Raw genomic sequence first — 25,574 nt, forward strand, 5'->3', positions numbered from 1 at the left:
GTGGGATGGTGTCATGCCCTGGAGAGGTGGGAGGTTTGCCATTGTGGTACCGCTGACTTGCCTTGCTCGGCAGATCTGAGTGCCCCCGATTGGTGGTTCCGTTGGTCTCTAGTTCCCTTCTGCAGCCCCCTCCTCTAGTAGTTTGTCCTTAAAACAGCCCACCAAACTGGAGCTCCATTGTGAAGTGCCAGGTCCTTGCAGGTAGCCCAAGGCCTTCAGGGGAAGAGCTTTGGAATCCAGAACTGCAACATGGGGAGGCAGAGGCTTTCCCACCATCCTGCCTGTGTCTCTGTCACAGCGACTCCTTGGTCTCCAGAATCCCACTGCTGCAGTGAATGGACTGGGCTGTCTTTTAGACACCACCGTGAGCTGCTTACTGTTTCACCCAGCTTCTCTTCCCTTCGGCTCGCCTCCACCCATCCCTAGCTCTCCTCTCCCCCATGTCTCTGCCATCGGTGCCTCAGTTTCTCCTCTCAACCGCTCCATCCCACCACTGTTGCTATTGACAGCCACCCCCGCCCCCAGACAAATGTAGGAAAGAAAACAGAACAAAAGGCAGAAGGTTGGGGGAAGAATAAAGGCCCAAGAGGGTCAGAAATGGGCTGAGGATTAAAAGAAATGAAATAAAAAGTTAGTGAATGGGCAGCTGTTAGGCTGGTATGAAGAGAAACGGGTTAGGCAAGGGTTCAAACGAGCAATTTATTAACCGACCCGGACCCATCCGCTTGTGCCCCTACTGAACATGTCTGTCATGTCAACACGCAGACTGTCCTGCTGTTGTTTCACCCATTGCATCTTAGCCTGGGAACTCTTCAGGGCAGGGCCTGTCTTGCTGTACGTTCGTGCAGCCCCCAGCACGATGGGGCCATGATCGTGGCTGGAGTGTCCGGGCACTACGGGAATGCTCAGTCACAGGTGCCAACTTTCCTTGGTGCCTGTGGGTGCTCGCCCCTGCCCCAACTCTGCCCCCTCCCTACCCCTCTTGGATCCCTCCCCAAATCCCTGCCCCAGCCCCGCCTCTTCCCTGAGTGCGCCACGTTCTTCCTCCTCCCTCCCAGCGCTTGCTGCGCGAAACAGCTGTTTTGTGGCGCAAGCGCTGGGAGGGAGGGGGAGAAGCAGCATGCGGCGGCACACTCGGGGCGGAGGAGGAGTGGAGGCAGAGGTGAGCTGGGGAGGCTCGGGGAGCTGCCAGTGGGTGCAGAGCACCCACCAATTTTTCCTCGTGGGTGCTCCAGCCCCGGAGCACTCACGGAGTCAGCACTTATGTGCTCATAACTGACCCTGACTAGGGTAGGAAGGGTGAGTTAGGCCGGGTATGTTCAGACAGCGAAGGTCTCCCGCCAACATAGCACTGTCTACGCCGGCGCTTAGGTCAGCGTAACTACATTGCGCAGGGGTGTGGGTTATTCACGCCCCTCAGTGACGACGTCGTGTCGACCAGGGCTTGCTTAGGTCGCAGTCGCCGAAGCAGAGTGAGCGCGTGAGCTGTGATTCTCTGTATCTGATGCAGTCAGAGTGGGCCTGGGCGTTTTCCTTCCCCGAAACACTCTTCCCGGCACATCACAGGTCATTCTGGCAGATCCCAGCTGCAGTAAATGCAGAATAGAGGCTGCTCTGTTTCTATTTCTCCTCCAAACCTGCCTTTTACCCACTGTTCTGCAGTCTGCTCTTCCCATTGACTTTCAGCCAAGGGGTGTCGCTGGGGAAAACGGCAGTGGTTGGACAGGAAATGGGCTTTCATTGTAGCTGGTGGGTGTATGTTGTGGGATTGCTGCACCTGTTCATTTAGGTGACAGTAATCCTGTGGGGCTCAAAGGGGGTTGCAAATGGAGCGGGCGGCCCTCTGGATCAGTGCTAATAACGGCTGTTGACTGGGCGAGATGGAGTGTGGGCCGCTTACAAAGCAAAGCAATAGATTGGTCCTTGGAAAGCCACTCCCTTGGGAGACAAACCGGGTGATTCAACAGGCCTCCTGTCACCTTCAGCTTTGCATTCTTCTGTCTCTCTCTCCCCTCCTCTCTCCTAGCTGTGCGGGCTCTGAAGTGGGGTTACTGGGGCAGAGAGCTCGCATCATTTTATCCTAGGGGGGAACCACCTGGGTCTGTTCCTAGCAAGTCTCCAGCTTCCTAGCCAGGGAGCAAGATTGCCATCTGCTCCCGAGGTGGAGGGTAGGCGGCAGCTTTTCCAGCCCTTGGAAGGGGAATAAAGCCGGTTCTCCATTGCAGCGTGCCCAGCAGAAGTCTCTCTCCTCTGAAAAATGGAAGACATGAAATACATGAAAGGGTAAAGGCAACCCCCACCAAGTGTGAGGTCAGTCTAATGAGATAAATCAATTAACAGCAGGATACCAAGGGAGGAAAAATAACTTTTGAGGCGGTAAGAGAGTGGCTCATTACAGACAATTGACAAGAAGATGTGAGTAACAGTAGGGAGAAATTAGTAATGGGGAAATTAGGTTTAGTTTTTGTAATGACCCAACCACTCCCAGTTTTTATTCAGGCCTAATCTGATGGCATCTAGTTTGCAGATTAATTCCAGTTCTGCAGTTTCACGCTGGAGTCTGGTTTTTGAAGGTTTTTTTGTTGAAGAATTGCCACTTTTAGGTCTGTTATTGAGTGACCAGAGAGGTTGAAGTGTTCTCCTACTGCGTTTTGATGTTATGATTCCTGATGTCAGATTTGTGTCCGTCTATTCTTTTGCGTAGAGACTGTCCGGTTTGGCCAAAGTACATGGCAGTGAGCGCACTCAGGAGGCATCACGGGCACCCTTGGAGCCTTCTGATAAGGGATCTGCGTCAGCTGAGAACCCTCCAACCTGGCCTTGCTCTGGATCAGGGAAACTTCCCAACAGCTGCGTTCTCTGGGTTCCTGCGCCTCGCACATTCCTTTGCTGACTCTTTGTTCAGCCTGGTGGAACCAGCCATTCCCCGTGTGAGGAAAGGAGCTTTGACAGGTCCTCGGACTGGCTTTAATTAAGCGCCTGTGTTGTGCTGCAGAAGGCTGCCCTGTGGGGTATTTTGGGGGAGGGTCACCCACTGGGCCAGCTTTGTGGTTATACAGAGCCTCAAGCCAGCAAAGGGGGCAGAGGGCTGTGAACAAAGAATGAGTTTCCCAGACTGCAGGTCCCGGTGAAGGAGGGGATTAGCACGGGCCCAGTGCGCATGGATGGAACCAAGGGGAATTTGGACATAAGCTCAGTCCCTAAGGGTTCAGTTGCTGGTCTCGCTTGGCAGCTGTTTGCCCTGGGAAAGATACAAGCCAGGATTGGTTTTCAAAAGTTGCAGGGATTGGATTCTTGGGAGGCGAGGGGAAGGGGTGCAGCGTAGATGTGGGTAGCTCTGCTGTCTGGCTGATGGCAAACACGCTGCTTCCCAGGCTCGACAGGAACTTCAGAGACTGGCTTGAACAGGAAACCTGTCTGGCTTTGGTTTTTAAGGACTGTCTGTGCTCCGCTCTCCCCAAGACATTAGGGAAGGTGTGGAGAGGGAGGCAAGTAATGGTCCCAGGAGGTGGACGAAGCCTGGCCAGCTAACTGCCAGCTAACTAGCCTGGCTGGCTGACAGAGCTGTGTTGTTGGTAACACTGCCTGCAGCAGTGGGAATTCATCCCAGAATGCATCTGGTTTAGTCCGTATGCCCAGCAAATGAGGGTACACGGTGGGATATATGAACTTGCCTCCACAAACTTGTTTTGGACCCAGGTTTGCTGCCTGAGCAGGTGAAAAGCCTGTTTTTTAAACTCGCTCCTGAGCTCTCCCTGCCCTGAGGGGAGACTTTTTTGGGGAAGCTGGCAACTCCCAAACCCCATCCTGGGATGGCTAATCTGGGCACACGGGGGTTTTGAGCATCGATTGGCTCGGTTTCCGCTGTGTCCATCTCAGTGGTCTGCAGCATGGAAGGGAAACTGGCCACTCACCTGGCAAGACATCGCGCACCCTTCCCAAATGGTGGGGGGGACCCCTCGCAGAGTAGGCTTTCAGGTCACTCATCTGGGCACCACACACTGGGGGAAGCGTGGGGTGGGTGGAGAGGACAGGGCCAGGAGCGGATGGTGGTGGCTGTCACCTCAAGAAGCTGTAGCAACTGCACAGGCAGTGCCCTGTTTGCAGCGGGGAGGAGAGGACGCCTGTAGGTCATGGGGGCAGTAGATTCCTGCTGGAAATGGCTTGTCACTGAAAATAAAAGCATCCTCATTCTCGAGAGTGCAAGGTTTGGAGCCTTCCACTGTGGAGATGTGGGAGACTGATCTGTAGGGGTGGGGGAAGCCTGCCTCCTGGCCGAACTCCTTAGGGTGAGGCATGTGGCTTGGATAGGAGCCCAGATCACATCCTGCACGAACCCAGCACTGATCAGTTTCAATATGTCCCACTCCCGATGTGAATTTGTGGCAGACCTCATTTGCGGTGGGGAATGGACCCCTCACAACGTGCAATGAGACCACTGGAGAGAGATGAGGAGAGCAGCTTGGTTCGACCTGTCAAGCAGGTACGGCGCTCGCAGCTTGTGCTGTGGAGCCCTGCCCTGGCTGGGCCAGGCCTGCGGAGGAGAGGCGAGTTCGGGGTCTTTCAGTCTCTCACTGTCAAGCAGGGAGCCCGCTTGTGATCCTGGCACCTGTCCCCGAACACTTGCACCGGGGTTAGAGCACTGGGATATGAAGGTGTGGGACAGCATGTAACAACCTGAACAGGAGAGACTGTTGGCCTCTGAACAGCTCCTGGCGTCACGATGTCCCAGCCTTACCCATGAACTACTGACTTCATCCTGGAGGCTCCGTGTCCTATCAACACCTTGTGTCTGCAGGTCCCTTGGAGGGGCCCTTATTCATTTGTGTGATGCCACATGGGGATGGTGCTCTGCAAAAAGAGGGGCAGGGAACTTTTAATCTAAACTAGACCAAATGCAGACAAGGGTAGAGAGAGGCTGGCACGCCAACTCGGTGAGAATTGGGTCCTCTCTGGGTGGCGCCAAGGTGATGACAGCGTCGAGGGCTAGGGCAGGGCACAAGGGCAGGGATGAGTGGTGGTGATGGGGGAACTTGTGAGGTTGCTTGTGGTGGTGAGTGAGGAAGTTTGCTCTAGGCGTAGCGGAATAAGAGGCGTGGAGAGATGCGTGGGAGGTGACGTAGGTGGCGGTGCTGGGGGAAGGTGGCACACGAGTTGGGCGAGGGTGAGTAACGGGAAGTGAGGGACGAGATTAGATTTTGTGTGTGAAGCAAACTATTAAAGGGGTGGGCGCGCGTTGCAGGGAATGCTGCTGGACGTGCTGATAAACATCCTGAAAAGACGAAGGAACCACGTAGCCTGCACCGCCTGAGCTCTTTGTTGGGCCGCGCAAATCTCAGTCAAGCGCTGACTCGCGGAACCTGCGCTGGCCCTAGAAGATCCTTCCACTGCAGCATTTCAAATCGACCCGAATTCAGAGCTGTGTGTGTGGAGTCCGGTTTCTGGCAGGAGGGAGAGGTGGATGGTCTTGAAAAACATCCGCTTTCTTGTTACATTGCGGTGGCTCTTAGATGCCCCAGTTGGGGATTAGGGCCCCACTGTGCTAGGCGCTGCACAAACACAGACGCCGGCCCTACCCGAGAGAGCTCACAGTCTCCAATTGAAAAGATGCCAAAGGGAGAAGAAATGGACAAACGTGGTGGGAGGAGGGGTGAGCGAGAGGACAAAGTAATAATAAAAAGGCTCTTGTGAAAATGACAGACAGTTGTGCAATACCCCTGCTTTTATCTTTGCTGCTGTAGGCCAGGAAATCTGTCCTGATCCCAGAAACAGAGACCAGCCAGGTTCACACACCTGGAGTTAGTGTCTCCTTTAGATTCTCTAGCAGGATTCTGTAGCATCCTGGTTGCAAACGCTCTACAGAAGTGTTTGCTCAAGAACTGTTTCCACTGGAATTTTGTAAAAAGGCATGGAAATGTTTAACACTCCTCATCGTTCATAGGGTGCCAGCCGTTTACAGAGCACTTATACACACAGTGCTCAGATGCACCAGTTCCTTCTTGCAGGATTAATCCTTACCGATGGGAGAGGAAGTGTATAGGGAGATGTCCCCTCTTCCAAAATCTTTCTAAACTAAACCAAGGCACTTCCATTCATCTTAGGTATTAATGGAAGCTTTTTAAAAAAACTTAAGGCTGAAGTTTGAGCCATATTTGACTTAACGTTGCCCCTTTTAAATATGCCTGCTAGTCATTGGGATGCAAGCCAGGTTTTACCTCTGAGATTGCCAGTTTATTTCATAATCTACTATTTACGGTGAAATAGTAGATTATTAAATGTGTACAAGTCTCATTAATGACAAGTGCCCTCCTTTGATAGCTAGAGCAGTTGTTTTGCTAGGAGTATATTTATATTTTGTAAAAACATACCTCTTGTTTGAGTTCCAAAAATACCTGCATCTGATCTCAGATTAATTTTAAAGGACCATGATATGAGAGACACAATGGGAGAAGATAACTTGTTACTATACGGTTAGCAAGGTAAAAACGTGAGCCATATATTAACAGGATATTAGGTTCTTTCTTATAGTCTGTTTCCCCTCAAGCTGACATATCTAATCTCTTTATATGATGTAATATTTAAAAATTACTTGTTAATTCTTTTCCTGGTGTTGTAAAACTAATCAATCCACCATTCCTCTGCCTTCATTTGCTGCATCCTTTCCATTTGTCTGCACTTTTTCCAGTTCCTGCTCTCAACTGAGCTACAGGCTAATAAAAATTATTTGTTTTGGCTGCAGTTTATTCCAAACAGTGTTTCCACCACCCTCTTAATGGAAAGAATCTGCCTGAGTCACCTGTCACTGGTTTCTTAATAGCTTGTTGGCATCAAACTGAGCAGTTTTAGGGCTCTGTGTACATCTGCGAGCTCCATGCAGGGGGTGGTTATTTCTCTAATACATTCTCACCCCTGCTCCGTTATTTGCCAGCACAAGCACTGCGTGGGATGGATTCTAACCTGCAGGAATTTGATCCAAATCTGTTGCAAGACTGGAACTCTGGAGCGACAGGGCACTAGTGTAGCCTGCTCGTAGCAATGGGCGGGGAGTGCAGGTATCCACAAAGGAGGGGCATTGAATCCAGAGTGCAGAGGAAGAGCAGTGGAAATGATTAAGGTGATCCAGTCGATTGACTGAAGCCCCAGCCTTGTTCCTGCGGAACTCAGTAAGAGTTTTTCCCGTTGTGTTCACTGGGAGATGAATCGGGGGCCCTGAATTAGGAGACATTAAGAGCTCTCCGCTAAATGACAACTAAAGATCTGTGGACATCAGGGCCGCCCAGAGGATTCTGGGGGCCCGGGGTCTTCGGCGGCGGGAGGCCCTTCCGTTCCGGGACCTGCCGCCGAAGTGCCCCGAAGACCCGCGGCGGGGACCCCCCCGCCGCCGAATTACCGCCGAAGTGGGACCCGCCGCCAAAGTGCAGCCCGGTCTTCGGGGCACTTCGGCGGCGGGTCCTGGAACGGAAGGGCCCCCCGCTGCCGAATTACCGCCGAAGACCGGGCTGCACTTCGGCGACGGGTCCGTCTTCGGCGGTAATTCACCAGCGGGGGGTCCTTCCGCCCCGGAGCGGAAGGACCCCCCCGCCGGCGAAGACCGGGAGCGAAGAAGGTCCTGCGCCCGGCCCCGCAAGAGTTTGCCGGGCCCCCCGGAGCGAGTGAAGGACCCCGCTCCAGGGGCCCCGAAAAACTCTTGTGGGGGCCCCTGTGGGCAAATTGCCCCTCTTGCCCCCCCCTCTGGGCGGCCCTGGTGGGTGTATGGAGCTGCGGAACAGCCTCCCACAGAAAATGCCGGGAGCCTTGTTGGTTGTCACTTTAAAATTAGACCAGAGGAGTTGCTGGAGGATAGATGGGGAATTCAGTCCTGCGCTAGCTGTGCGGCTTGCGCTGGGTGATCTTGCGCTGTAGTGAGAGCGCTCCACCTCCCGAAGAGAGCCCTGGGATTGGAAGCCAGGAATTCCTGAGATTCCATAATCCTGGCACTGCTGCATGGCCCTGGGGAAACTGTGATCTGCCTCTATGCCTAAAATGGCCACAAGAACACCGCTCCCTCCCCGGGCTGTTGGGAGGGTTCCTTGAACTAGTGTGTGCCCCACGTGTGTCAAGTGCTATCCGAACGGAAGACTTTGCATAACGTAATCCCCAGCACCAACTTCTGTGCGCTGAAAAATCACAATTGAAGAAAACCTTCAGATTACCTCTAAACTCTCACCGGCCTCACCCCGCCTCTAACACAGCGCATTGCAGCTGCAGATGTGGAGGTGCACAAGAGGGTGGTAAACCTAGGAAACCGAGTCACGGAGGTAAAGTGACTTGCTCGGGGTCATGCATCAGGGCCGTGCCAAAGCTGGGAATAGACCCCAGGTCTCCTGACACCCCCCTCCACTAAGTTTAATTAGTGAAGGTATTTTTGTTGCACAGCCAGAGCGCTGTGCTTTGATAACAGGAGGCCTGTCTGCCCTGGGGCCAGCACCTCTTTAAATCTTGTTGATGCTGCATCAACTTCTTTGCTGCCAGCCTGGAAAGGGTGTAGTCCCCTTGCAAGTTCTCTTTCCACAGGGGCTTTCCGTAACTATGGCTTTTAAAAAAAAAAAAATCTTTGCAAATATCCTATCAGTAGGAAGGAGGCATTGGTCAGTTTGCTTCCTTTTGGTGTGGGCTGCCCTGCGTGTTGAGATAGCTGCTGTTCTGTCAGACTGGTCCTGTGGTGGTGAAATATACCTGACTTCTATAGATCTCACACGAATCCTAAATGCAGGACCTGATCCTGCACCAAACTAATTTTTTTTTCTCTACTGTGCCTAGTCATGTAATGTAATGTTTCTCAACCTTTCTGATACCAGGGACTGGCTCGCTGCCTTCCTAAACTGTGTCAGGGAGATCTCAGGAACCGTCGCTGGTCCACAGACCGGTCGTTGAGAAACACTGATCTAGTGCATTTCCCTTGGCCAATACAGGATGGTTCCTTACAGATAATTTTCTAGTGCTTTGTCCAGTCTAGCTTTTAAATTTCTCAAACAATGGGGCTTCCACCCCTTCCCTTGGGGTCATGTTCCACAGGTTGATGATCTCCCAGTCAGGAACCTAATAGCTTCATATTCAGCCGAAATTCCTTCCTTTTCTTCATCCCATTACTTCTGGTTACACCCTGGGACTATTCTAAATTTCGCTCCCTTCTTGGTGATTATGTTCTTTCTCTAAATAGCTTGTAATGAACTGATGCATGATACAGTTGGGATATGTTTTTTCCCATGAAACGTTGGGGAACATATTTGCAATTTTATGTCTTGACTTCTTTGTGCAAAACTTGGCAGTAAGAATTGGTCTAGCCTCTGTTCCTGAAGGTCCCAGCAAACGTTTGTGTGCTATAAAGCTTTCAGATTTCCTCTTGACTTCTCAAAATAGAATTTAATAGTTCGAAAATTAATCTTTTTGCTCAAATGAAGGTAATTTGAGAGCGAGCAACTTTTTGTAAAGTCCGAATAAAATGTGAAAACAATATTGAGACTTAGACTTTCTGTAAAAATTTCCCATACAGCACCACCTCTAGTGTCTTGCTGTGGATTTGAACTCAGGACTGAATTGATAATAGTTGGATGGAAGACCTCACTATAGCAAGTACTGGACCAGTTTGACCCTTCTGAGCTTGTGGGATCTAATGGGATTACATCTTCTGACTGCAATTTTTTTGACTGAACTTGGCAGTGGCTGTTTAAAAATAGGTTAGTGAAATTTGTAGGTGAGGGTGTCTGTCTGTTTCAACATGATGCTAATTATGCTACTTCACACTTAATGACTTTCATAGCAATATCTCAGAGCATCTGAAATCTTTCAAAGACACTAACTTCCTTATGAGGTAGACAGAATTCTATGTAGTTTATGAAGGGGCAAACTAAATCGGTGATTAAGTGACTTGCCCAAGGTCACAAGAGGTCAGTGGCAGAGCTGAGGCTATAACTAGCTGTCTGAGTGGGCTGTAAGCGCACACACTGCTGCTTTGCAAACAAGACTGCTCCTTCTGGGGCTTACAGTTCTGTGGCTTCGTGTTTTTCTGCTTCCAATCCCCAGCCCGTCATGTTCTGGAAGTGATCAGCACAACATGATGTGTATAACTTTGAGCTTTCAGACTTGATCCTTGTGTCGGAGCAAAGAGCAACACTTGGCAGACTACCCCAAATACCCTAGTCGCACACAGGCTGCAAAGCAATCCAATTTTTGACCCCATTAAAGCCACCATAAAACGCAATGCTATGGTATAGTCCAATGTAAGATGTATTTTGGACTATACCATAGCATTGTGTTTTATGGTAGCTTTAATGGGGTCAAAAATTGGATTGCTTTGCAGCTTGTTCAGCGGTGGGGCCTCTGATACGGCTGATATTACACTGGAATGTTTGTGCAGTTGTTGTTTCTTTCACCCACTGAAATAGTCTCCCATGCAATAAGACAATCCAGATGTGACTCCCAGTTAACAGTTGCCTTGTGATATTGCTCTCTTTAAAGGGACCATCTGCCACAGAAAACACCTCTAGTATTTTAATATAATCTAAGCAATGGATTTTAAAGTTGGCCATGCAAAGAAGTGTGTACAGCTGGGGTGCCCACTGCACTCTAAGGTGTGGGGTTTCAGTCCAAAAGCACTATAATAAAGTGGAATAATTAGCCATCTTTCAAGTGTGATATTAAGTAGCTTGCCTAAAGGATGCCGCATTGCAGGACAGTATCCAAGTCAGGAATGGTACCAGGGTATGCTGCCTCCAAACCACATGCTCAGTCCACTAACTAAACCATATGTGATACACTTTTGTCCTAGAGGTGGGTGAAACATTTCCGCAGCAGTTTGAGGGGTCGATAAATACAATCACAATCCTACCTGCATTTCCGATACCAGGTATGGTCTTCACTGACCATCCCTTTAGAGCCACACAAACAGTGACGCCAAAGAATTTCGTGACTAACTCTCGAATGTGTTTTGAATGGAGAAGGTGAGGGGTAGGGAGAGTAGTCCTGACTCAGTTGCTGTGTGCTTTACGTATCCGTCAGGGGCCTGGTCCGTCTCATCCTCATGGACGTTGATGTGTCCAAGTCAGTGTGCTAACCTCTGTTGCATGGAGCCACCTCTCACGCTGTCTGGAGTGGCTCACAGCTGTGAGTGGGCCAGAAAGTTTGCCACCCCTGCCTTAGACACTCCAGTCAATCTTGCCACCCAGACTACTGGGCTTTTGTGACAATGGTTACTTACACCAGCAATCACACCACACCAGGTTGCTCCCAGTCCCAAGGCACCAGTCACTTACCTCAGATCAGTTGGTACTCCAGATCTTACACCAAGGACCATGCTGATAGCCAGTCTATAGTAAATGAACTAAAGGGTTATTAGCTAAGAAAAGGAAACGAGGTTAAAGTAGGTAAATAATATATGTACAGGTGGGTCACGGTTTGTAATTCCAACTGGTGGCAGTGATGTATTAAACAGCCAGTTGCCCAAAAGTGTTTTCGGGGTACCCGGATTGTGTCTGGGGATCTCCGCTTTGCCTCTGATACACTTCCCTGTAAGGGTTCAAACAGTCCAGAGACCAGGATCTTTCCCTGAACCCCTACTCACAGCTTCTCAGCAGTGGGAGGAGGAACGCCCCTTTAAAATAAGGCTGTTCTGTGGTATGATGTCACTAGCGCGTCTCTGAGTGCTGCCGTGGCTGGCAAGGCATGAGATGGGAAGCCGCTCAGACCCTAAGTAGCCTGTGGCTCTGAGCGAGGCCTGGTTGGTATGGACTGAACGTTAATATCCACTATGAACAAATGCCCTTTGAGGCAGGGACGATGCTTGATACCCTATCTGAGAGGTGCCTAGCACACAGTGCTGTAGAACGGGTAGCTGGGAGCATTGGCCTTTGCAAGGAACTCTGGTCTTAACAGTCGATCAGCGAGTCGTCTGATTTCAGACAGGGACTAAGCGTGATCCCCTGTGTTACGGATGCTTGGACCGTTTCCCTCTTCGCTGCTCCCCAAGGCTGGTGGGTTTTGTGGTATTTAAATAGCCCCTTCAGCAGATTTAATTTTTTATTGGCACACGTTATGCTTTTGGCGAGTTGCTTTAGCACCCTGTCGTGGCAGGATCGCAGCCACGTGGGAGTCTGCCATTCGTGGGCCATTACCCCACATGCCTTTCAAGGATGTTAGCTGCTGGGTGTCATGCTCGTTACAGCCATGGGCCAGACTACCTGCTTGTAATGTAGCATGACAGGCATTTGAGGGGAAGACGCTCGTCCTCTGTTAGCAGAGTGTTCTGCTGTTATGGCTGAGTCTTGAAGTGAATCTTGGTGCTGCTGCAAATAGGCAGCCCCGGAGGCTGAAGCCAAAGAACAGGTACAGCATGGGTAACGCTAGTGCAGGCCCGTCAGCACGGCCTTGCCAGTATCCCTGGGTCTCTGAGCTGGAAGCCCCTCTAGGCAGGAGATGGCAGCTCAGACTCTCAGCATGTCTAGCCCTTTGACCTCCTCTGAGCTGCGGCAAGGCAGCCAGTTGGGTTTCTTTGTGAAGTAGTCCGGTTCCTCGTGGACTGGTACCTAAGGGCAAATGGGGAGTGACCAGTGCCCTAGGGGAGAAGGGTGCATTGTGCTCCAGTTTACTAGTCAGCCTAGTCCTGGTTGTTAGGAGAGATCAAATCAGTCTCCTGTGAATAAAGGCACTGAAAGTCTGCTAACTTGCTGCTAGTGTGCTAGTGAGCAACGCTGCTTTACATGTTCAATAGCCCCTAAGTATGTAATGGGAAGCCTCTCCTACTCTTGGAAATACCCTTATAGGGTAGGTGGGTGGTTTTTACCATTGCATCAGGAAAACCAGCCACACCTCGCTGAGACCTCCGAGCCCTATCCCAGCTTAGCACCTGTGCAGCCATCCCATTGTCGAAGGTCAGGAGTGCCCCTTTCTGTGTAGCGGCCCCCTTCCTGGACACATTATGCCCATGAGCTCTCGCTGGTGCTTGCTCCTTCTGAGCAGAGTCAGCAGATGTTAGGGAAAATACAGTGCTGATGTTTTGAGGCTGTAGGCTCCATTTGCATTTCTGCCCCTGTAAGGTCAAAATGCAGCTCGGTTACATTTTAACCGGGTAATTTTACTTCAATCTGTGGTATAAAATTAGAAACTTACATGACTCCCCCCGAAACGTTTTTGTATTATTTCATGCAGACCCATATTTCATTTGGATCTTAAATTTTACCAATGAGGCTTCCCTTGATAAATCAGGACAGTCTCGAGTGGGGAGTCAGGACTCCTGAGTTCTATGCCCAGTTTTCTCACTGTGGCATTGGCCAAGTCACTGCACCTCTCTGCCTCTATTTCCTGATCTGTAAAATGGGGATAATTATGCTGACCTGTAAAATACTCAAGATCTATGGGTGAGACGTGCTATGTAATTAGGTGGTGGTGGTGGTGGTAAACTTTCCTTTATAATACAGGAAGCTCCTCTGCTCACACACGATTAAAAGAATGAAGTAATAGTTACAAGACTCCTCCTTGCTCTTCTCCAGAATTCTCTGATAGGACACATCATGTTTTGCATGGTGCTCTCTGTCATGTATCTCAGAATGTTTTGCAGTAAAATAAAGGTGAATTCCCCTCTTCTTCTAGAAGGCACCAGCTGCAGCAAGATATTTCAGCTGAGATTTTAAATGGAGGGTGAGGAGATGGGGCAGAGCGATGCAGGGCAGCGGTGCCAGATGGCAATGTGCTCGCTTGGCTCTCTGGTGCGTTATCTGCTTGCAGAACCTGCAGTGGCTGGAGCCATCCGAGTAGTGGGGATAGACTTGATCCAGTGACTTCTCACTTACTCTGTACGTACAACTGGAGGCCCAGCTGTAGTATAAGCCCCGGTGACTCTGCATTTCTCTGGATCTGTCCGGGGGTGCGGAGGGGGGGATATCTTTCGCAAGTGGGTGGTTTGTGCTGTCTTCCATCATTAGCATATCTCTGGGGATTTCACTGCCTCTCTTTCTGATGTGGCAGCCAGCAGCCCGGGGAGAAATGTTGCTGGCAATTGGAGGGGGCAGAAGGAACCAAATGTATCCTTGTTGGGGATAGGTGGGCTGGGGGTGGGAGGAAAGGGTCTAAATGCTTTCCCTCCCTACCTTGCAGGAGATGCAGGTTCCAGAAACTCATCTCTCAGTTCTGCTACTCATGTCTATAGTGGGTCCAGCCATTGATGGAGGATGAGTCCATCAATGGGTATTGGCTAGGATGGTGTCCCTAGCCTCTGTTTGCCAGAAGCTGGGAATGGGTGACAGGGGATGGATCACTTGGTGATTCCCTGTTCTGTTCATTCCCTCTGGGGCACCAGGCACTGGCTGCTGTCGGAAGACAGGAGACTGGGTTAGATGGACCTTTGGTCTGACCCGGTACAGCTGGTCTTATGTTCTTATGTCTCTCTTACTATGAATTACTCTCAACCTAACACACTTGTGAGCTAGGTAGGGGATTAACTGCCACCACCACTGAAACTCAGCCACCTCTTGGGTGGAACACGGCAATGGTCTAACAGCAGCCATGCAAGACGTGAAGAATGCTCCATCCAACCTCAACTGCAAGAGAGACTGAGGGACTGAACAGAGTTCGGCATTTGACCAGCAATTTGTTTACCCTCACCTCTTTAAAGATATCATTGCACCACTTAAATGGTTATCAGAACCTCTCTGGATTTCCTCTGAAAAGACAGAGCCATCAGCAGCACAGCCCCCTTAATAAAATGCTGTCGGCATTGGACAAATGTCAAGCTAGAAGATTGCAGCCTAACCAATTCGCAGCACTTCTGCAGCGTCTCTTAGTTTGGTCTCATTCAAGTGCTGGTCCACTTGTCTCACATTTACTCTTGCCGCACTGGCAGACTTACAGACGTGTATGTTTTTCAAAGGCAGGTCTCCTTCACTTTGCCCAAGATGCTGAAGGCAGTGAGCAAGCTGCAGTTGCCGCCATCAGTCTTCAACTGTGTAAAATCTTGTTACAAAGAGGACTGTGATCAATTGTTCTCCATGTCCCTGAGGGCAGGGCAAGAAGTAATGGGCTTGATTGGCAGCAAGGGGAATCTGGGTTACATATTGGGGAAAACTTCTAGCTATAGGGATAATTCAGCACTTGGAACAAGTTACCTGGGGAGGTTTTGGAGTCCCAGTCATTGGAAATTTTTAGGAGCAGGTTGGACAAGGGAGGGTCTAATTTACTTATTCCTGCTTCATTGTAGGGGGCTGGACTAGATGGTCTCTTGAGGTCCTTCCCACCCTACGTTTCTGTGATCAGAAGCGGTGCAGAGAGATCCTTTCCCTGTTTTTCATACTGCGTTGAGTAACCTCACCCAGCCTTAAGCAAAACACAGACCAGATACTATGATCTCTACTCCGAGCAGTTGTAGTAAAGCTTTACATTCACATTAACAGCTCATGTCCTACTGCAAACATTTCACTGGCAGCCTCCCTTAGAGGGTTTGCAGATGCTGGGACCTGAGTTGTTATAGGCCTGACGTCACAGGTTGTCCCGTCACTCGCTGATGGCACTGTGTGGTATACACCCCGCAGGAATGGCGCAGGGGGGCCCTGCTTGTATTTTAGGTTTGAAAGACTTACCAGATTTTTGTTTGCATAAAAATAGCAATAAATGGCTGCTTATTGTCCTGTTTTAACAGGAAAGCTGAACCGCCAAAGTTGTGTGTACCTAGTTGTGAAACTCAAACTGATGGGGCACTGTGGTGTGGGGAGGGGTTGGTGCCTGTGACTTATTGCAGAGCGTGGGCTCTTATTTGATTTGCAGGATGTGCTCCTGGATACATTGGGCGTGGATGCTGCATGTCTGTAGGTACCTTCCCTGTAATCTGACCAACAGGAGGTGCTGTGGCTAGAACAAAGCAATGTATCTGAGCACACAGGGTGTTGTCTTATGCTCCTGAAGTGCCCCCAGAGGAAATTACGCAGCATAAACCCTGCATGGGAGCTGGCGTGGAGACACTTTAGCTGCAGGACTTCTTGGAGGGAAGTAGGTGTGTTCCCAGCACTTTCCTCCTGCTTGCTGGGATAGTTTTCTTAAGCAGCATTGCAGAGCTGCTGTTCTTGGCGGCATCCATCCAGGAAGGCACCGACCTCGAGTCTGTAGGTATCCTTGTTTGGATGCCGAGGGCAGAAGAGGCCTGGTCCTGAGCTGCTCCCATTGAAATCAGCGAAAGTTGGCAGTGCTCAGGGTGTCAAGGCCAAAGCTGGGCTGGGCTGAAGGAGTGTTCCCTCTCTCCCAGGTGTGAAAGGGCAGCCCTGCGGGGCCAGGTGTTCTGCGGCCGTCCCAGTGCAGACAGTGCCGTTTGGCATTGTGACCTGGGAAAATGTTCCAGGTGGGCTCTGAAGCTAGCCAGTCACTTGATAGAGATGCCAAGTTTCTAGGGTGACCAGACAGCAAGCGTGAAAAATCGGGACAGGGGGTGGGGGATAATAGGAGCCTATATAAGAAAAAGACCCAAAAATCAGGATGATCGCTATAAAATCGGGACATCTGGTCACCCTATAAGTTTCTGTTAATTACTTTTTGTATTATGGTAGCACTCAGATGCCCTGCTTGGGGTCACGGCCGCATGGTGCTGGGTGCTGTACAGACGCACAAAGACAAAGGCCTGCCCAAGAGACATTCTCATCTGATTTTGAAACCAGACGCGAGGGAGGACCAGCTGGTAGGAGGGAGGGGGAGGGTAATACGATCAGGCTGGCAGCCGGATGGCTCTGAGTTGTGAGGGTTTAACCCTAGAAACACCAGCGTCTCCCACTACCCCACTGTCATTGGCAGGCTGGCTGGAGGGATTTGAAGGAGATATCGGGGTAGTGGCCTTAAGGGCGCCATGGCATCTTTCATCCCCAGGGATCCCAGAAAGCTTTACAAACAGCACAGGAATCATTTCAAATGCTGTTGAAATTCAGCCCTCTATGGGGCCGCCCAGAAACCCTCCACAGCAGTTTAGGATGGGAAATGAAGACAGTGGCTGGGGCAGTAGTGGTCGGTCTGTTGTTGCTCTGCAGTTTAGGTCTGGGTTCTGTTGAACTAGATGCTGTGCAAACACACACAGACCGGTCCCTGCCCCAAGGAACTTGCAGCCTAATGGATACTGCAAGAGACTTTCCCCAGGAGACTAGGATTAAGGTCCCCCTTGTATGTAGGTTCCATAGTATCTGAGCACCGTCCAGTAGTGTGGTACGTGCACTTCACATCTGTCACCTGTTTGTTCCCTCGTCCTCGCCCAAGGGGGCGGGGTGAGTGCACTGGAGCCAGGATTGGAATAAAGAAACCCTTGGCTTCCAGATATGTGCTTGGACCATGCAGCTATCCTGCCTCTCCCATACCGCAATGGTTTTCTAATAGACACTCCTTAGGGCAAAATCAAATTCAGGCACAGGGCAGGCGGGTTGGGAGAGCTAGTCAGTTACAGTTTGGGCCCGGGGGGCATCTGCTCTTCAAGTCGAGCCTTAATTTTGAATTTCCAAGCTCTTCTCCTTTTAACCACAATCTTCTTTTAGAAGGTTTGAATTGACTTTGCAGTGTAGTTGTAGCCATGTTGGTCCCAGGATATTAGAGAGACAAGCTGGGTGAGGTAATATCTTTTATTTTCTGTTCTCTCTCACCAATAGGACTTGGTGCAATAAAAGATATTACCTCATCCATCTTGTGTCTGTTTGATGGGATGGATTGCACCCTCAGCAAGTTTGCAGATGAGACTAAGCTGGGGGGAGCGCTAGATATGCTGGAAGGATAGGGTGCAGAGAGTGACTTAGACAAATTGGAGGATTGGGCCAAAAAAAATCTGATGAGGTTCAACAAGGACAAGTGCCGAGTCCTGCGCTTAGGACAGAAGAATCCCATGCACTGCTACTGGCTGGAGACCGACTGGCTAAGCAGCAGTTCTGCAGAAAAGGACTTAGGAGTTACAGTAGACGAGCAGCTGGAGATGAGTCAGCAGTGTGCCCTTGTTGCCAAGAAGGCCAACGGCATATTGGGCTGCATTAGTAGGAGCACTGCCAGCAGATCGAGGGAAGTGATTATTCCCCTCTATTCGGCACTGGTGAGGCCACACCTGGAGTACTATGTCCAGTTTTGGTCCTCCCACTACAGAAGGGGTGTGGACAAATTGGAGAGAGTCCAGCGGAGGGCAACAAAAATGATTGGGAGGCTGGGGCACATGACTTACAAGGAGAGGCTGAGGGAACTGGGCTTCTTCAGTCTGCAGAAGAGAAGAATGGGGGGGATTTGATAGCAGCCTCCAGCTACTTGGCTGTTCTCAGAGGTGGCAGATGACAGAACAAGGAGTAATGGTCTCAAGTTGCAGTGGGGGAGGTTTAGGTTGGATATTAGAAAACCCTATTTCACTAGGAGGGTGGTGAAGCCCTGGGATGGGTTCCCTAGGGAGGTGGTGGAATCTCCATCCTTAGAGGTTTTTAAGGCCCAGCTTGACAAAGCCCTGGCTGGGATGATTTAGTTGGTGTTGGTCCTGCTTTGAACAGGGGGTTGGACTAGATGACCTCCTGAGGTCTCTTCCAACCCCAATCTTCTATGATTCTATTCTATGTTAATAGACTAGTAATTTTTAAAACGTGATCAGTTAGGGCCTTCCTCTGGAATGCACATGTAGTATTACTATGGAGGGTAATTTGTCTTAATGTGGACAAGTTACTTAGTGGAAATAGGGTGAGAACTGAATGTAGGAATATGCCTTAAAATATGGTATGCATCGGTAAAAGGTCTGTTTACAAATGGCACCTTCATGCCCTGAGTTATGTGCATATATGAATCTCATCAACCCACTGACCCCACATGAGCCCTGGGGGGGACACTGTCCCATAGCCAGCCCCGGATTCTGGGCTGGCTCAGACATTGTCAGAAAGCTTGTAACGTTCTGTTTGCAGCATCTTTGGCCCTGGTGGTGACCGAGGTCTGGTTGAGGTGGGAGGCCTGCCAGCGAGTTTCTTGTCTGTCAGCTTTTTGTAGCATAACTAAGTCTCATGTGGAATCCCACAACATCCTATGTAGAGCCCCTTGTCCACGATTAGCCTCCATTAGCGTCTGGAGGAAATCCTTGCTGCGCTTGTACCTACTGGGCTCTGGCCTGCTGCCCTTATCAGATCAAAGCTGTCATGTGTCCTGTCTGTGTGTGGTCTGAGAGCCTGGGCCTCCTTCATGCGTAAGGTCGGTGGTCCATTAGAACGCTTAGCTAGCCAGACAGCAAGCAAAGCCGGCTAGGCTAACAGCACACTGTGTTCATACAGCATGTAGGCCTGAAGAGAATCCTAGGCACTTTGCAGTAAAACATGGTCCTTAAAAATTCAGCCTTTCGCTTTATTAGCCTGGAGTGGTGGAGAAGTCGACACCGGGTAGGGTAGCAGCAGCTGGGAAGTGTGGGGGAGGAGATACCTAAAGCAGGAGGAGGGAGCCAGAGCATGGGAGGAAGGAGATACCACAAGCCAGTTGTCCAGAGAGCTTGGCTTCCTCTCACCAGACCACCTAAGCTGTGTCAACGGGGATCCACCCTCTGGCTGTGGGATGGAACTTCAGTCCTTTGTGGAGAGATGGTCCAGGACTGGGGGGTCAGGAGACCTGTGTTCTGTTCTCATCTCTGCCAGCGAGTTGCCGTATGACCTTGGGGAAGTCACTTTTCCTCTCTGGGTCTCTGTGTCTCCATTTTTGGAATGGGGATCCTAAAACTTGCCTCACCTCATGAGGAGGGTGGAGAGAATTAATTCACTAGCTTGTCCAGTGCTCCGAGTTCCTTGGACAGAGGGTGCTGTGGAAGTGCAGGTTGTGTCCTGGGAGTGAGCTCGGACCACACCCACTCCGAGGAGAACCCCCCGCGCCCGCTCTGAGGGATGGAACAAACCTGATGGCAGCTAAGCCTCCATGCACCAGGGCTCCCTGGCTTGTGAGAAGCAGCAAATGAAATCATTTGAAGAGCGGGCTGTTTGCATTGTCTTAGTGACTAGGTGCTCTCCCCTGTGCAGTATGTCAGCTAATTCCCCGAGCAGCCGGGCAGACCTGATGGGTTCTGTTTTCCTTCTCTCTCTTGCCCTCTGAGCTCAGTCCTTTCTGGCTCAGTCATTGTTCTTGGAAATAACAGACTCTTCTCCCCTCTTCTCTCAAACTCCAGGTGGCACAAGCTACATTCCAAGGCCGGGAAAAAGGAGAAGGAGCGAGGAGAGATCCAGGTCACCATCCAGTTTACCCGCAACAACCTGACGGCCAGCATGTTCGACCTTTCCATGAAGGACAAGCCCCGGTCGCCCTTCGGCAAGCTGAAGGACAAAATGAAGGGGAAGAAGAAATACGACTTGGAATCTGCCTCTGCTATCATCCCCAGCAGCACAGGGGCCCTCGACATGGAGGAGGACTACGAGCTAGGGCGCAAGAAATCCAAAGGCAAGGGTGGTTTCTTCAAGAACAAGCTCCGCAAGTCCTCCCTGACCCAGTCCAACACCTCGCTGGGCTCCGACAGCACCGTCTCCTCAGCCAGCGGTAGCCTGGCTAACAACTTTGGCATAACCGTCAACGTTCCTGAGGGAACCAAATCCCCGAGCAGACACAGCAGTCTGTCCACAGAGCACTCTGGTAAGAGGACACTGATTTTAATCACTAAATAAGGAGCTGCCTAGGGTACTTCGGGTACTAAAAGCGCTGCTAAACAATAATAGAATACCATTTATTTACGTATTTTTGGATGTTTTCTACATTTTCAAATATATTGATTTCAATTACAATACAGAATACAAAGTGTACAGTGCTCACTTTATATTTTTTTATTACAAGTATTTGCACTGTAAAAAAACAAAAGAAATAGTTTTATTTTTTAATGCAGTTTTTTTGTTCATAATTCTACATTTGTAAGTTCAACTTTCACGATAAAGAGATTGCAATTCAGTAATGGCATGAGGTTAATTGAAAAATACTATGTAAAATTTTAGAGCATGCAAGTCCACTCAGTCTTACTTTTTGTTCAGCCAATTGCTCAAACAAGTTTGTTTACATTTGTAGGAGATAATGCTGCCTGCTTCTTGTTTACAATGTCACCTGAAAGGGGCAGTGTCTGTCCTGTCTGTCTGTCTCTCTCTCTCTCTCTCACACACGGTGTGTGTCTGTCTGCTATGCTGTCTCCCCTCCCTCCTGCTTGTGTTGCTTTGATGAGAGGCTACCATTAACAACAATGTGTTAATCCTTGAGGGCTCAGCCTAGTTCATCGTTTAGCAGCAAGACATTCCCTGGGAAATATCCCACCCTCTGACTCCACCACCTCAACCAAGCTTCACAGTCATCATAGTTGTGAACAGTATTAAATTGTTTGTTTAAAATGTATGCTGTGTGTATATCTATATAATATATAGTTTTTTTGTCTGGTGAAAAAAATTCACCTGGAACCTAACCCCCCGTATTTACATTAATTCTTATGGGGAAATTGGATTCGCTTAACATCGTTTTTCTTAAAGTTGCATTTTTCAGGAACATAACTACAATGTTAAGTGAGGAGTTACTGTATATGCATCCGCGGGGAAAAACCAAATCACATAGCGTGGGAAGGTCTAATTAGACGTGCACCATTTAATGTCAGGCAATTCTGCAGATTGGACTCTACAACTAATTGCAAAAAGCTGTTGTGTGTCTTCAGGCACTATATGACCTGGAAATGGGAATGAATGCAGGGAGAACTTAAGTCACATTTTCCCATCCGCCCTAATGTCCTCAACTAAATTGACTGTTCTTCACAAAGCAGTATGTTTGCATAGTCATTGTAGTGAATCTTACAGGCGCAGTCCTTCCCCATGTAAAATTTGAAGCCATTGCTGAAGATAGTTTCTTGCCTCTATTACTAACTTTGAGATTTATTTCAAAGGAAGGTTTTATCCTCCTCCCTTGATCCTTCAGTGAGATCATATTGGCGAGACAACTATCGCTTCCATAGCAGTGTGCTCATGCCCTAGTCTCAGTATTTATTATAATTACATTATATGATCAGGAGAAGCCACAGCTGGGGTTGTGAGGCTGGGAGTTGGAGCAGTTTCACTGATACCTTCAGCACTGGCAGGTGGTAGAAGGCCATGTTGCTGTGTGAAATATCGGGGTTCAAGGCAGATGGTCTCATTTGGTGCTGTTTTTTTTTTCCCCTTCTAGTTAAAGACTATCTGCCTTCGCCAAAATTAACCCACAAGAGAGCATTCAGTGATGAGATCTCCCAGGTTAATGTGGCAGCGGAGCCGAAAGCAATCCAAAGCCTGAAACCAAAGAATGACCCTGTCTCCAGATCCTCTCTCTGTGTCAATGGAAGCCATGTTTACAGTGATGAACCTGCACCAAAGAGCCCGATGTCTGGCCTACCGAGCTCCTCGCCGCTGTCCTTGCCTCTACAGAATATCGCCAGAAAGTCCGAGGAGGGTTTCCATGCTGGCTTCCCTCCTCCTGACTCTGAAGATCTGCCATGGGGAGCCAGCAGCTTTGAGAAGGGGCAGCAGAAGGACGAGCCCAGATTCCTTCCCTCTCCTCCCAGCTTAGCAGTACAAGAGGAGAACAAGGTCTCAACCAAAGCTGTAACCCTCAGCAACCATCTAGGCAGAGCCAAGTTGGAAGAAGGCAGCCGCTTAGAGACCAAACCCATGCAGATCGCAACTCCGATGGTCTTCTCCATGGAGGTGACGAAAGACAAGCCCCTTGAGGAAACCAGAAAGGAAGACAAGAAGTCCAAGGTCAGCCTCTTCCACCACGGGGGCACCAAAAATGATGCAGGGAACAAGAGCTTGGGAGAGAAGCTGGGATCATCCCTGACCGTATCTCCGCAAGTAACAGCTGCTGGAGATGAGAAGAGTAAGAGCAGCAGCTGGTTTGGATCCAAGGACACCAAAGAACATTCTCAGAAACCCAGGTCAGTAAAACCAGGATTCTGGGCTATGCTGAACTGCTCCCTACAGTCACACTTCAGAGGCCGCTGTATATCTTTAACCAAGCTGCCCCAAGATACAATCTGAAAAGCTGTGCCGTTACGACGTTGCTGTACAGTCTAAATGGAACGGTGATCTTCAATTAGATGCACTTTCCAAACCTATTTTCTAGCCATACCGTGATGGGAAAAAATACTTCCAAGGGGCTATAAATGTCTGTCGGTGTCTCCTGTAGGGGGAAGGCTGGTCTTGTGGCTAAAGCACAGGACTGGGAGTCAGGAGCTCTGGGTTCTGTTCCTGCTTCTGCCACAGATCCACCATGTGAGCTCAGGCAAGGCAGTTCCCCCTTCTGGGCCTTTGGGATGATACAATTCTCTCTGGGATGGAGGTTTAACTCAGTAATGTTTGCAAAGCATATTTGAAATCCTTGGTGGGAAAGAGCTATTAAAATATTATTCCTAGGTAGCTAACATTCCCTTTGTAGTTCCTGTTGCACCCAGTTGGGATCTTGGGGATCAAGATAGCTAGTTACAGGTGCATTGCTTATAAAGGAGGATGCACTCCCTGATCTTTGATTCAGGGTGGCACTGTGCTGCCCAGGAGGGTGATAGGTGGGTAACTCTGGGTAATGTGAGTGAAGCCTTTTGAAGTGGCTGATCCCAGCTCTGCTGTTCCCCCTTTCTTCCTGCTTATGCATCTCTGATTGCTCTAGCATAGCGTGGTGATTCATCCTCTACACAGGTGCAGGAGTCTGTGGCACATGGAACGATTTCAACCTTGTACCCCTTATATGCTGGTTATATCATGGAGATGCAATCCCACCCTCGTCCTCCTCATTCTTCTTAATTGTTGAATTCTTGTGGGGGTGCTGAGAACCACCGAACCAAACGGTAAACCCCGTGTCTGATGGAAACCACTTAAAGCCAGGGGGTGCAGCAGCACCCCTAGTTCCATCACCTGTGCATTCTTGTCTGCCGGATTCAGTCCGATCTTCCTGCTGATATTGCAGGGAGCGAACCCACCCACCCCAGCATTCACTGACTTTAATAAAAAGGATGACTGCTCTAACGCTAACCGGTCACTTATCCCTGGTCCATCAAGGAAAATAAATTCTGAAGTACATTTGGTTTGCTGTGCCTTTAGCTCTGCATGGATCCTGTTGTTCTTAAGGATTTGTTTAGGTTTGCAACATTGCCTGGAGAGGAAGCAGGAGGAAAAGTTTGTTTGTTCTTTGGAGACTCAGGTTTTAAAAGAAATAAGAGGGAGTTTTGAGACTGCTGGTCTAGGGCTGCATAAGAGGAAAAAACCCTGGTTTGTTTGAGGTAAGGGCCTGGGGTGCTGAAACAATTGGTTCAAATACTAAAAGGGTTTCTTACAATGTTATCAGAGCACAACAGGTTCTGCTTCCTGCAGCCTGAACAAGGATGATAGTGTGGCTACCTTGCATGCTCATTATGAAGGGGAAAAAATAACTCTCTTCCCTTGTACCTCTGTGGAAAATGCTACAGTTGCAGAAGGCTGTGGACACATGGAACCAGATTAAAGGGGGGAAATTATAAAAGGAAAAAATAAAATCACTTTTCAAAGACATTCCTCACCTCACGGACTTCCACCTTACATTATCAGAGCGTCGCTCCCATGGCAGTTTGGGGCAGGGGGAGGGATCAGTGCTTGCTACATCTGACCATCAAGTCAGATGTTACAATTAAAGTCTTACGCCTTGCTAATTGATGGGCACTTTTTAAAGAATTTTACCCACTAAATGACTTCCTGAGATCCCAACTCCTATTAAATGTCTATGGGACTTGGGCAGCTAGGTTACTTTTGAAAATTTTACCCAGTATGTTCACATCTTATATTTCTTTCATCTTGGAGCAGGAAACTAAACTAGTCAGTTTTTAGTTAATTTCACTTTCTGCTTCTGAATTGCTAATTCTATGCTGACTATACAGTAGAACCTCAGAATTACAAGCACCTTGGGAATGGAGGTTGTCCCTAACTCTGAAATGTTTGTAACTCTGAACAAAACGTTATGGTGGTTCTTTCAAAAGTTTACAACTGAACAGAGACGTAATACAGCTTTGAAACTTTACTGTGCAGGAGAAAAATGCTGCTTTTAACCATCTTAATTTAAATGAAACAAGCACAGAAACAGTTTCCTTATCTTGTCAAATCTTTTTTTAAACTTTCCCTTTATTCTGCAGTAGTTTACATTTAACAGGGCACTGTCCTGTATTTGTGGGTGGTTGTTTTTCCTCTGCCACTACCTGATTGCATCCTTCTGGTTCCAAATGAGGTGGGTGGTTGACCAGTCAGTTTGTAATTCTGGAGTTCGTAACTCTGGGGTTCTATCTCTGTGTAGACTGATTTGCCAGCACCCTTGTGCTCTATGGGTAGGGCAGTATTAGCCACATTTTACAAGTGGGGCTACTGAAGCAGGCAGGTTTAGTGAAGTGTCCAGGGCCATGTGGTCAGTCAGTGGCAAGCTCTTCCCGCTTCACTTCTGATGTAGTCTTCAGGAACCACAGCACTTCTCCATTCAGTAACCCAGAAGCAGCTGAGCAAGTCAGCAGCAGGTGTCTTTCTGAGAGAAAACCTCCATCCAAGCTTTCCTTAGAATGGTGATTTCCTTTCTGCTGCCTCTTTTTGAAGCAG

The 25,574-nt window shown here is 49.3% G+C and overlaps 1 protein-coding gene across 4 annotated transcripts in view; it reads left to right on the forward strand.

Moving 5' to 3' along the window:
• The window catches only part of RAB11FIP5 (RAB11 family interacting protein 5), a 101,762-nt gene that overhangs the window by 41,603 nt on the left and 34,585 nt on the right, over positions 1-25,574 (forward strand). For 3 of the 4 annotated variants that reach the window (XM_045018130.1, XM_045018129.1, XM_045018126.1), the window contains exons 2-3: positions 20,147-20,604; positions 22,159-22,903. In XM_045018130.1, the coding sequence (XP_044874065.1) occupies positions 20,147-20,604; positions 22,159-22,903 (1,203 nt within the window). Of the gene's footprint in view, positions 1-20,146; positions 20,605-22,158; positions 22,904-25,574 lie in introns of those variants that run through there. The other variant, XM_045018127.1, reaches the window with a different exon arrangement.

This window comes from Mauremys mutica, chromosome 5 (assembly GCF_020497125.1).
Source record: "Mauremys mutica isolate MM-2020 ecotype Southern chromosome 5, ASM2049712v1, whole genome shotgun sequence".
In the NCBI taxonomy this organism is placed as follows: domain Eukaryota; kingdom Metazoa; phylum Chordata; order Testudines; family Geoemydidae; genus Mauremys; species Mauremys mutica.